The sequence below is a fragment of the Acinonyx jubatus genome, chromosome B3 (assembly GCF_027475565.1).
Source record: "Acinonyx jubatus isolate Ajub_Pintada_27869175 chromosome B3, VMU_Ajub_asm_v1.0, whole genome shotgun sequence".
Lineage (NCBI taxonomy): Eukaryota > Metazoa > Chordata > Mammalia > Carnivora > Felidae > Acinonyx > Acinonyx jubatus.
This window is the reverse complement of record NC_069386.1, coordinates 7,532,180-7,545,008: the sequence shown is the minus strand read 5'-3', so window position 1 is coordinate 7,545,008 and position 12,829 is coordinate 7,532,180. Positions and strand designations below refer to the sequence as shown.

Below are 12,829 nucleotides of genomic sequence, written 5' to 3'. Positions count from 1 at the left end.
TCAGGCAGACAACATAATAAACTCTCCTTGTTCTTTCTACTCCTTGAGTTTAGATGGTGAAGGAGTACGTATTTGCAGAGAAACATGAACGTGTTGGCTTCTAGAAGGCGCCTGTGTCCTCCTAGTAGGAAGGTGAAGGAGGCACTGGAGAGTGAATGGGGCTGCAGCTATGGGGAAGGCAGTGAACAGGAAGCAGCCTCCGGGTCCACTCAGGACCAGAATGGGGTGAAGTCCCTCTAAGTCGCAGGGTGGGATGGGGAGGTGGGCATCCGGTGGCCACTAAAATGCCACGATGTAGCCCCTGTGGGGAGGGAGAACCCAGGAAGAGCGAGAGGCATCAGACCTGCCCCAGGGCCCAGGAAGATAAATGGGCAAGCAATGGCCAGGAGGGGTGTCAGGTAGGAGTGTGGTGGCTCCAGCACAAGAAGGGGACCATGAGACTGATGTGGAAGATGCTGAGCACATCGAGGGATTGTGGACAGGGCACTGCCACAGGGATGCAGCCATGTTAGGCCAGAGGAGCATGACCAATGAAGGAGAGGGCCCCTTCCTGCAGGAGACACGGCGTGGGCAGGTGTGCGCACACATTTCTTCGGGCTTCCTCAACTTCCCCACAAGCTCAGAAGGCAAATGGGGCCAAACAAGACCCACTTCCTTCAGCCAACACGGTTTAGTAACCTCATGGGACACAACATGAGGCAATGAGGGGGGAGGGTGAAGTATGCACACTATGTTCAGATTAGTGAAATCCAGACTGGCATGAGATGGGTTTGCATCCTCTCTGCCAAGTATGTGGCCTTTCTGGTGATTTAGGCAGACTGCGCTCCCCCGTAGACCGTGGTACCACCAAAAGCCCCCCTACCCCCTCCCCCGCGGCCCCAGCGAGGTCTTTCTCCGGCCACCGCAATGCCCGTTAACTGAAATCCACAGGGCTGCCTCGGCTGACAGCGCTGTGGGAACATGAATATGCAAGCCTCATATCTAGGGGGCCCATCAGACCTCATCAGTCATTAGCACACATTACTGATGATGGACTCGGCACCAGAAGGGCCCTAAACATCACCAGCTTCCACCTGCTCCTTCCTAGAGTTGGGAGAAACTGAGGCCCAGCCCTGTCTGGGAGTCAGTCCACATTCACACGTCTGAAATGACAGAGGCGTACAGTTAAACAGGACCTCAGCCCCTCTCGACCCCCAGAGTTCAGTGGCAGTGCCTCTAGCCGCGGTCTCTCAGCCAGAGGTCAAATCCACTCCAACTTCAACCAATACCACCTTTCATTCTTTTCAAAATTCGGAGCTTTCACCAAAAACGTGTTTGAGTAAACGATGCTACTATTGACAGAAATGTTGGAATTGACCCAGTGTAGCTTTCCCACGTGATAGGTCAGGAAACTGAGGTCTAGAATGGGGAAGTGACTTGCCAAAGACCGTGCCAAGAAGCCATAGCTTGAATCTGGAGCCCAGGATACTTTCCTGTGCAGCGCACCTGCTGGATTAACTTACCAGATGAATCGGTCACTAGGTATGTCCCCAAGGGAACAGTGGGCACAGAAGTTAAACAGTGTGAAAGGGCAGAGGAGAAGGCCAGGAAAGGCGAGAATGTGGCCTGATGGCAGAGGGACCAGGCCCCACAAGGATGCTGAGCTGGTGGTGCAGACCCAGACCGGAAGGAAGGTGGGCGGTCCAGCCCATCGCTGACTTTGCCGCCTCTGATCTCATGTGCGCTCCTCTTCTGCTCTGGCTGCCTTCTCAGGGAAGCTACCCAGTAATGAAGGAGTAGGCTGCTGTGTGCCCACGTCCAGCGGTAGCAATGGCATTTACAAAGCCTTCTTGCTACGGGTGGAAGAAGGCAGGGTCATGGTGAGACAGGGTCCTCTTGGTGACCCAGCTCCTGAGCTGCATGGGCTGGGCCATGGGCAGAGGATGACTGCCGGTGATTTATTTATTTTCATGAAGAATAAGAGGGGGGAGAAAAAGAGGAACCCAGCATGGGTGGGATAGAGGACTACAAAGATTTATGTGAATGCTGGATTTACGAGAAGGAAAAGTAGATCAAATTTGGGGCCAGCCAAATGGCCTCTCTCCATCTCTGTAAATCATTCTCTTGCACCGTCTGGACACCAATGGCAGTCATGGGATATTTCCGTTCTCAGCTCTCAAGCAATGCCAGCCAGCATCCCCAAGCCTGGCACCCTACACTGCCAGGAGGACGGAGGCTCCTCATTTGGGAGACGGGGCACAAAGCAACCGCTGTCTCCTAGTCTCGCCACAGCCTTTCTCTGCTGCCAGTTCCCTCTCTGCCTTCACACTGGGATTTCCGGTTCCTGGGTCCAACCTGAAGTTCCTATGTAACTGGCAAAGGGTCGGGTTTGGTATCTGGGGTCCAGGGATGCACATGGCCCCAACCCCTAGGGATAGATGCATCTGGGACAGAGAATGACAGGAGGAGACTAACGAGGAGGAAAACCAGCTCAGAGACTCTCCTGCACTGTTCAGGGGCATCCACACACCCAACCCCTTCCTCAGGGCTGGGAAACCTCAAAGTGGATCACCAGTCAGTGGCACCGGTGAGCGCTGGGGGCAGAACTGGTGCTCATCACGGCTGCCAACCATTATTGCAGGGAGTTGGGTCTCACCGACGGGTCTCTGAAGCCGAGGCGGCTCCTACCTAGGTCCTTTGAGCAGTATCTGTAGAACAAAGAGATCTGGAATTTGCCCCCTAACTTGTCTCCTTTCTTGTCCCCCCAAATTTGAGGACAACACACTTTCTGATCTTCCTCTCTAAGTGTGCCATCTCTCACGTTCCCCCCCCCACCCAGGCCTGGGTCCCACTGGGGCCCCTTGGTCACATGGAAGGGAAGCCATCCTGACGGCAAGAACACTCGAACTTCTCAGTAGCTCCCGACTCTGTCAAGGTCATTTTTAACATCCTCCTCTTGTCCAGCCTCAGGGCTGCCGCCTTCCAGTTTCCTTTTCTCTTGCAGGGGGGTGGGGGTGGCGTGGAGGGATAGTTCAAAGTGTTTGGTTTCATATTGCATTCGCACACCGAAACCCATTTAATATGTGCGGGGATGCACGCATTTCTAAACGTCCAAACTTTTAATATTCAAACACACACACGTCAATTAACCCTTTTTAAGTATAAAAATCATGGGGTGCCTGGGTGGCTCAGTAGGTTGGGCGTCCGACTTCAGCTCAGGTCATGATCTCGCGGTTCGTGAGTTCTAGCCCTGTGTCGGGCTCGGCGCTGACAGCTCAGAGCCTGGAGCCTGTTTCAGATTCTGTGTCTCCCTCTCTCTCTGCCCCTCCCCTGTTCATGCTCTGTCTCTCTCTGTCTCAAAAATAAATAAATGTTAAAAAAATAATAATTAAGTATAAAAATCATCTTTCTCTTAGTCTGAAAATCCGCAGCCACTTCTTGCTGACACTCTCAAATGATTTTATGAGAGAGTAAGATGGGTAGTTATTACAGACATGGATGCCCTTCTCTCTTCTGTCTTCTTAGCTTAAAACTGGCCATTGGCTTCCTGCTGTTTTCAGGATAAAATCCAAACCCCTTAAGACAGTTGATAGGCTCCAAACGTCAGGTCTCCCCATCTCTCTCTGCCTCATTTCCTCCCATACCCTCTTCCCCTTTATTCATTACACTTCAGTCTCATTGGTCTTTCTGTCCTTTGTACCCACCAAACTTTTACCTGCTTCAGGCCCTTTGCACATGCTGTTCTTTTGGCCAGAAAAACTCTCCACCAAGTTATATCCACATGACTGGTACTGTCCATCACCCTCTGAGGAACATCCTGACTGGCATCTATTATGCCCTGAATACTCACTGCTAATTGGATACTCAGACAGATACTTCTGTCCCAGAGGGGAGCTTGCCAAGGGTCAGCTCTGATTGTTTCCCAAAATCATTTATGATCCATCTGTTAATGTCATTGCTTAATGTAATGAAACGTCATAGAAAGCAATGAAATATGAGTACAAAATGTTGGCTGTTTTTATGGAGTCTGAGATGAAGACTTTAGAGAAACCTACTAAAGGTCGGTGTTTAGAAAGTGTTAAGAATAAGAGGAAAACCTATGCTTTTAAGAAATTGGGAAAATAGTAAAAATCTGAGATTCTGCACTAAAAATGTTTTCAGTGCCTATTCCAGTGCAAACTAACTGAAACTGGAAATCATGATTGCCCCAAACAAAAACAAAACAACTCTCCAAACTAAAGGGAACTCAAGAGCTGGCGTTCAGACAAACTGGAAGAAAGAGATTATTGGATCCAAATGATTAAAACCGTCAATAACCACAACATGAATTTCCTGCAGATAAAATTAATTTCACAGGAATAGGCTGATAGCGATGTTAAAAGAAGTAAATGCTCAAAGAGAGTGAAGAAATAATTATTTCAAAAAAACCCCAAAAAACCAAGAAGGTATGCCACCAACAGAGGGAGAAATAAAATTCAGATAACAACAAAACCGTGAACCAATCAGGTACCTCGGAAGTCGATTATGTGGTTCATTGAAGTTAAAACAAAAGCCTCCACAGACAGGACAAGCACTGCACTAGATTAAACCACAAGAATTCATGACTTGGAGCAACGGGGAGACTCCCCCGGGACAGAGCATGGAGAGACACGGGGAACCAGGAAAAGCAGTGACGAGGGGCTCATCCCCTCATCTGGGAAGGAGAAGGCCTGCCTGGATCTGAGGTGGCCCCACCATTGATTCACTGCGGGTCCTTGGGCGAACTGCTCGACCTCTCTCTGTGTGCCTCAGTGTCCGCTTCTGTGAAATGGGGATAGCGGCGATGCCTAATGCTTCTGGAGGCCGTGAGAACAAACCTTCACCCGCACACATTACTAAGAGCAGGGCCCAGCATATCGTGAGCACCATAATCAGCATTCTCTGTGAGATGCTGCTGTCATCATTCTGCACATGCCCTCCTCTTCTTCCGGAAACTTCCCTTCCGGGCTCTACTGTGCTAGAATTCAGAGATGTGAGCTACAGAGGCCTGTGCGTCCCCTCTCCTCTTTCATCCCCAGGGTCTCATTCAGTGCCAGGCACATAGTAAGTGTTCAATAAATATTTATGGCATGAATAAGTGGGACATATTTTTAGGAATACGATCAATCTTTGAAAGAAAAGTCTTTTATAGCACACTGAATTATTACAAAACTAATACCAGTGTTTCCTTGATGTAAGGAAAAAATTAAATATTGCCAACACCCCCAGAAGGGCTCCCACTGCATGCCCCGCCCCTCCAGTATTCCTTCTCTCACCCCAAAGGTGACCACTACACTGACTTATGCAGTCCACAGTCTTGGCTTTTGTAAAATACTTGCGACTATCTAAATATAAATCCCTTACCACTAGAGTTCAGTTTTACTTGTTTTTTAAACTTGAAATAAGTGGAATTATATATATATATAGATATATATCTATATATCTATATATCGATATATCGATATATAGATATATATCTATATATCTAGATGATACATAGCTAGCTAGATGATACATAGATAGATAGATAGATAGATAGATAGATAGACAGATAGACAGACAAATAGGTGGGTGGATGGATGGATAGATAGATGATTGATAGATTAGATGATAGATGATAGAAAGATGAGAGAGGATAATGGTAGATAGATGATAGATGGATAGACAGACAGAAAGATAGATAGATGATAGGTAGATGATAGATGGATAGATAGAAAGATAGCAGATGAATGGATAGATGATAGATAGATAGATAGATAGATAGATAAATAGATAAATAGGTAGGTGGATGGATGGATACATAGATGATAGATGATAGGTAGATAGATGACAGAAAGATAGATGATAGATAGATAGATAGATAGATAGATAGATAGATAGATAGATAATGGGTACAGGTCTAGAAGTAGAAGTGCTAGGTCACACAGTATGCTAATGTTCTAGAATACCAAACTTTTTCAAAATGATCATACTGCTGCGCCTTCCCACTAGCACTTGGTATCGTCACCACTATGTTGTCATTCTGCTTGGTGTTCACTGGTATCTCAATATGGCCAACTTGCATTTTTCTGACGATTAATTAGGTTGGACACCTTTCTCATGTTCTTATCAGCTATTGGCTATCAGAAGAGACTCTTTGAGATCTTTTGAACAAATGTATTCTCTGTCAAGTGACTATTTAAAAGTGGCACCACCTATTTAAAAATATAAACCACATATTATCAGTCTTACACTACCCTTATGCACAAATTACGCTCTGTCTTGCCCTGCTCTCCTTCTTTCTCGGGTCTTCTTTTGTCTCCCCAGCAGACTACAAGCATCCTCAGAACAGAGGCTGTGATGTCTGCTCCGTCTCCCCTATTGCAACCACCGGGCAAAAGATTCTTGCCAACTGATTTAAAACCACAATTTGGGGAAAACCTAACCTTGGGTTATACTCAGATGTGTTCTCTGAAAGTCCACAATTACCCTGCACCAATATGAGAACAGCCTCAAGAGGAAGGAGCCTGCACAAAGCAGTAAAATCTAAAGAGGATGAGAAACAGGAAACACCATTTCTCGACCGTTCTCTAGAGTAAATGAGTGTCTTCTCCAGGGCCTGGAGTCTGGGTGGATCCCCCGGGCTGCAAATGTTGTAAAATCCTGGGGCACTCATCTCCTCCACATTCCCAGACCCAAGGAGAGAAGAAAACCATCTTAAAAAGATGAACACAGAAACACATTTTCTGCATTATCCAATCCGGGTACTGTCCTTTAACGCCTGACCACTCAGTGAGGAACATTTCCCAAGGTTTGGGGCCATCATTTCATTTCCTGCTCAAAGCACAAAAATGTCCGTTTCATTTACCAGTCCCCAGACGGATATTGGAATGCCCAGTGGATTAGTGTCTCCCGATAAATTAAAAGTTTCAGAGCAGTGCAGAATCCTTGTTTGGAGACAAAATTAGAAATCTTTCCACTCCCCTGGTCCAAGCTGTTTAAAGACTTTCTTGCTTATCTGACCATCCTGCGTCTATGGAGGTACACTGAACAAGTTTATTCTCAGGCAGTCTAGCAATAATAATGATTAGCCTTCACAGAAAATATACTCTAGTTCCTTATTTATTTTCCAGATCCTTGGTCAGCAGACAATGCCTACTTTTGTAAAATATACATATATTTTTTCTAATAGATGTGTGTGTGTGTGTGTGTGTGTGTGTGTGTGTGTGTGTGGAGAGGGAGAGAGAGAGAGAGAGAGAGAGAGAGAGAGAGCAGTTGTAACAGGTAGCATATGGCCTTCAAAGCCTAAGATATTTATTATCTGGCCCTTTTAGAGAAAAGGTTCAGACCCCCTATTCTAGCTGGTCAGTGTAAGCTTGGAAGGCCATATGTCATGTGTCTAAGCACATTCAATAAGACCAACATTGAGAATGATGGTGATAATAAAAACCAGTAGCAAGTACTCTTTATTGAGCATTTACTATGTCCCAAACAATGGATGAACAATTTTACATGTTGTGTGATTTCATCACCAATGCTTTTAAGGAAGGATATTGTATTTCCCATTGTACAGATAAAGAAACTGAGGGCTGGAGATGTTAAGTGTCTTGTGTGAGGTTGCACAGCTAATCAGTGGCAGGGTGGGGTCTCCCTCAGGCTCTCTGACTCCCCCGCTATCCCTGGGGGCTGCAGAGCATCTGTGGAGGCCATCTGCCCTCCGTGGACAGGCAATATGCAGACACACAAGACTGTGAATATACAGACCCCAAAGTCACAGAAGCATGGAACTGTCATTGTGAGTGGTTTGGTTGGAGCCCTCAGTGCTAAGGGCGGGACCCTTTTGAGGTCCCAGTGAGAGTCCTCATGGGGGGGGTGGTATCTCTTGCTCTCAGCCCAGGACACCAGGCAGAATTCACCCTCCTCTCAGAGGCCTTCCTGTGGCACCCATGGAGGTCAGTCCACGCTCCAGAGCAGGGCTCCTGACACCTACTTGGCCCTTGTCTGTACAAATCATGTTCAAAGATTTGTTTAGCACTGATTTATAGGAGAAGCTGTTCTCTGCAGGCTGAGTGCAGGGGTGGGGAACTGGTGGTAAGTCTCTTCTCTACCACCCCACACAATTCAGCTCCTGCACTGCTGGCTCAGCAGGACAAAAGTCCTGTGGTTCCTGGGTCCATCTAAGTACCTGCCAGGAGGCAGTTACCCTCGGGGGTCTGAACCCGGATCACATGCGTGGGGGTATAAGAAATTTTTCCGGGTTCACTCACTAGTCTCCCTGTGCTTAGTTAGTAGCTGGTCCTTCCCCACTCTTCTCCATCTATTCCCAGTGACGTCTGCTGCCCTTGACCGGGGGCTCCCAGATTCTCCTTCAGCTGCCCACCCTTCACTCAACTCTATTCCTGAGAAACGTCAAGTGACTCTCCAGGCACGGACGACACATCCTGTTGAGGTCACTGAGGAGGGGGGAGGGCCAGCTGGGGACAAGGATGGGGACCCAGGCCCTTTCACAGGCTAACGTACTCCTCTAGCTGCACCTCAGGCACAGCCCCCTTAGGTGCCGTAGTTCTTGACTTCCAAAGTCAGAGGAAGTCGGTGTGGATCCAACGGAAATCTCGCTGCCCTTAGAGCAAGGGCCCCTGATTACAATGGATGAAGAATGCCCCTTCACACCAGGAATGGAGCGAGCCTCTCCCGCCTGCTCCCCGGCCCCCAGCACCCCCTCCTCCTTCCTGGGGCCCGCAGACCTCTGGGATTTACCTTCACGGCCACGAGCATCTTGTCCTTGGTCGGGCTGAGGTTGTAGCACTCAGCCAGGAAGACCTTGCCAAAGGCTCCCTCGCCCAGTTCCCGCTTCAACACGATGTCCCTCCTCTTAATGTGCTGCACGTCTGTAGGAGGGGGACAGAGGGGAGAGCAGCTGATCAGTCCTAGGCACCTGTCCTCATGACAGCAGGGGGTTCTACTTCTGGGTCCACAGCCAGGGAGAGGCAGACGCGGCCAGGAACCCCAACTCGGGCATGACAACGGGCATCATGTTGTGGTTTCAGTCTGACGCAGAACCAAATCTCACCTCTGTCCCTGACCCACCCCAAACCTGTCTAACAGCTGCCTCAGCTGGAAAACAGAATCAACAGTAGCTAAAGCACAGGATTCTGGTATAACTAGCTAGTTAGTGTGTGTGTGTGTGTGTGTGTGTGTGTGTGTGTGTATGTGTGTGTGATATACACACATATAGATCAGTCTCAACAGCACTCTCATGTCACAGGAATCCCCTGGGCATAGTGCACATTCTGATTCAGTCAGTAGCTCTGAGAATCTGCACTTCTAACAAACCCTCAGGTAACCTGCGTGCTGTGGGCCCTTGGACCGCACTTGGAATCGTGAGGTCTCTGGGGTGTTCAAAATCAGGTTTGAATCCTGACTCCACCTCCTTGCTCGTTTTTTGGGCTTGGGGAAGTTATTTCATCCCAGTGCCTCGATGTCCTCATCTATAAAATGGGATTAACACCAATACCTTTCTTGTTGAAGTCTTGTAAAGATAGGAGATAATCCATTTGAAGAGTTTGGCCTGGCACCTGGGACAGTGTGTGTGTGTGTGTGTGTGTGTGTGTGTGTGTGTGTGTGTGCACGCACACACATGCACACACACGATTCTTGTTATACAAGAATGGCTGTGACAATCCTAGCACGGTGCCTGGTTTGTGATAGAGATGACTCTGTGGCAGCTAAAATTATCTGGGGGAAGCCTTTACTTGACAAATCCCTCTCCTCTGGAAGACCAATGAGATCATGAAAGCCAAGTCCAGAGACTGTCCCAGAACCACGGTCCAGGCAGAGAACAGCCACGACCCCCTCCACTAATTCAGCAGGCTAAGTCCATCTGCCAGGAGAAAGCAGAGATATCACCTCAGCTGTCCCATCTACTTGGAAAGAATGCTACGAAGGAATAGAACGAGCAGGGGGCTAGTGATGTAAGGCACAAGCCAGAGTTTGCTCACTGACCTTCCCCTTAAGTCTGCAACAGGCAGGAGCCCACTAAACATCTGTATTCACACTACAAAGAGCATTGCAGAGCCAGGAAAGAGGATTGTCTCAAATGACCTTGTCACAAACTGAAAACCAAAGACAGAGGACTGTGGCAGACTGTCCCCATGAGCGAGGACACATGTGACAGGAACAGACGAGGGTGGCTGCAAGGTTTTGCTTAGTGTTTTGGTTGGCTTGGGAATTCCTTTCAGAATAGACTATACAAACCTCTTTGTTTTTGTTTTTGTTTTGTTTTTTCCTATCAGAATTCTTGGTCTCCCCACGGTGTCCCAGATGACCCGCGGATCTGTGGGAGGAAGCATTTACAGAGCATTTTTCTCTCCTCCCCCGCAAGACAGAGCTGCAGGCTCCCAACGGCTGGTGGCCGCTCCTCACGGGCCACGTGACTGCCAGGTGGCTGCCGTGCTCTGCAGGGCTTTGCCCCAGTCTTCGCAACAAGGGAATTAAAAATTGGTTCCCTTCTTTACACCCTCTGTTGCTATTTCTTAGCCTCTGAGGAGTGGTATTTGTCGGCCTTGAAGGGGAAGGCTAAAGAGTCCCCCACTGAGACAAAATGGGAGGTCAGGACCTGTCTCGGGGGAGGCCATCTGCTCATCACGGCATAATCATTCCCGGGTGACTAGTGATGACGCACAGGGTCCTGCAAGGTGAGCATCCTGGCGTGGCCGCGGAGCGGAAATGGGCTGGGAAGGCAGCTTTATAAGGCCACGTCTGCACTTCTGAACATCGCAAGGACTGGTAAGGAATGAGAGGTCAGGGGCACCTGGATCGAGACCTGGATCCTCCACACAGCATGGGCTTGGGCGCCTCACAAAGCATCTTAGGACTCAGTTTACTTATCTATAAAATGGGTGTGGGAAGATAACACAAGTTCTACTTACCTACTACATGAGCCTTTGCATATGAAGATTTGTAATTCCTTAAGTCTTCTTAAGTGTTGCATCATTATGGACATTATTTTACAAGCAGGAGAAACAAGGGACAAGTCAGGAGTCCCCAGCTGATGGCTGAGACGGGACTAGAATCCAGAGCATCAGGACAGGCCAGAGTAGCCAAACCACTAGGGACAAGCTCCCTTTGGCCCCAGACCCCACCCTAAACCCCAGCCTCCCTCGGCACTGTAAGAGGGCAGTGTTGTTCTCAAACCTGAGCTGCCACAGAATCATCTAGAAGGCTCGTTAGAGCAAATGGCTGGGTCCTTCTCCCAGAGATTCCCATTTGCTAGGTCTAGGTCGGGGCCTAAGAATTTGCCTTTCTAGTAAGTTCCGGAGTAATGCTGACGTTGCTGGTCCGGGCACGCCACTTCGAGAACCACTGGAACAGGAGGGCATGGGAAGGGGGGGAATTGGCCAGCTCTTAACAGACAGTCGTGTGTCCACAAATGCTGTATCCGTTTTTCACCATCCGAAGGCCTGCAAGCCTGGACTTACCAGAGGTCCCTCCCCCCTGCCGAGCTGTGCAGCCTGGGCTGCATCAAGGTCCCTCTCGGGGCCTCAACTACTCATGCATGTGATGGTGATCATGCCTCTCTTGCCTCCTTATGTTCCTGACACACCCCCATAAAGGCAAAGCTAACAGTATATAAATCTCTGGGTCCCTTGGTCCACCTCCGGGCTGGGCCACCTCACCAGCCCTGCGAGCTCTCCTCACTCACGGTAACTGGGAGCAGGATGAAAACGGAAGGACGGGGGGAGCTCCACAGAGAGTGGGCTCTGGTGTTCAGCTTCCGAGTCTCAGAGCCCGCTCCCTCCTCTCCCTCCCTCGGCAGCAAGAATCACAGGCGCTGAGGGGCGCCTGGGTGGCGCAGTCGGCTAAGCGTCCGACTTCAGCCAGGTCACGATCTCACGGTCCATGAGTTCGAGCCCCACGTCGGGCTCTGGGCTGATGGCTCAGAGCCTGGAGCCTGTTTCCGATTCTGTGTCTCCCTCTCTCTCTGCCCCTCCCCCGTTCATGCTCTGTCTCTCTCTGTCCCCAAAAAATAAATAAACGTTGAAAAAAAAAAAAAAAGAATCACAGGCCCTGAAAGGTTCGGGCAAGTCAGGTGGAGGCGGCAAAGAGGGGACCGTTTCTCAACTCTCCCTCCACATCCCAGGAGTTGACAGTGTGGCAGCAGCTATGGAGCCCCAACCACGGGAGGGGGCAGCATTAACAGCCGTGGGCCTTGCACAGTCATGGGGGGGGGGGGGCAGGGGGAAGGTAAGCACGTTACTGCAAGCACGAAGCAGAAGCCTCCCACGGACCCAAGTGTCTTCCCCAAATCTGCAAACAGATCTTTTCCAAAGACTTGGAAACACCCAGTGGCTCAGAATAAAACAGGCCTGGCTCACTCTAGTTGTCTTCAGGGAGAAGTATTTTGAGAGTAATACCTGAGCTTTGTCCACAAAGGGGGAGGGGAGATCTAGAAAGGGCAACGGGAGGAATGGAAAATAAAAACAGATTCCATTCCACCATAAATCCTCCCCCAGGAGAGAACACCCTCCCTCCCCTCCCCACCACCAGCCATGATGGTAAGAAGTTCCACAAGACACCTGGAGGCTTCCGCAGAGAGAGGCTGGGTTTGGGCCAAATGCATAAGGCAAATCACTTCCGTGTGGACAGCCCCATGAGCCAACAAGACTCAAGACTCCACGACACCATCCGAGCAGCTGCCCCCCACCCCACACCTAAGTTGGAAGAAGTAGGGCAAAGGGAAGTTAATCGATGGGCAATGCTACTCTTTGGTCAAATTCAATTCTGATGATAAGCACCGGAGACAAGGGCTATTGTGCCCCATTCACGGATGGGAAAATGGAAGCAGGGGCAGCTT

The 12,829-nt window shown here is 49.3% G+C and overlaps 1 protein-coding gene across 5 annotated transcripts in view; it reads right to left on the bottom strand.

Annotated features, from left to right (window-relative positions):
* Window positions 1-12,829, bottom strand: part of NTRK3 (neurotrophic receptor tyrosine kinase 3) — a 464,920-nt gene that overhangs the window by 55,809 nt on the left and 396,282 nt on the right. For all 5 annotated transcript variants that reach the window (XM_053223581.1, XM_053223582.1, XM_027068007.2 and 2 more), the window contains one exon: window positions 8,734-8,864. In XM_053223581.1, coding sequence (XP_053079556.1) covers window positions 8,734-8,864 — 131 coding nt within the window. The remainder of the gene's footprint in view (window positions 1-8,733; window positions 8,865-12,829) is intronic.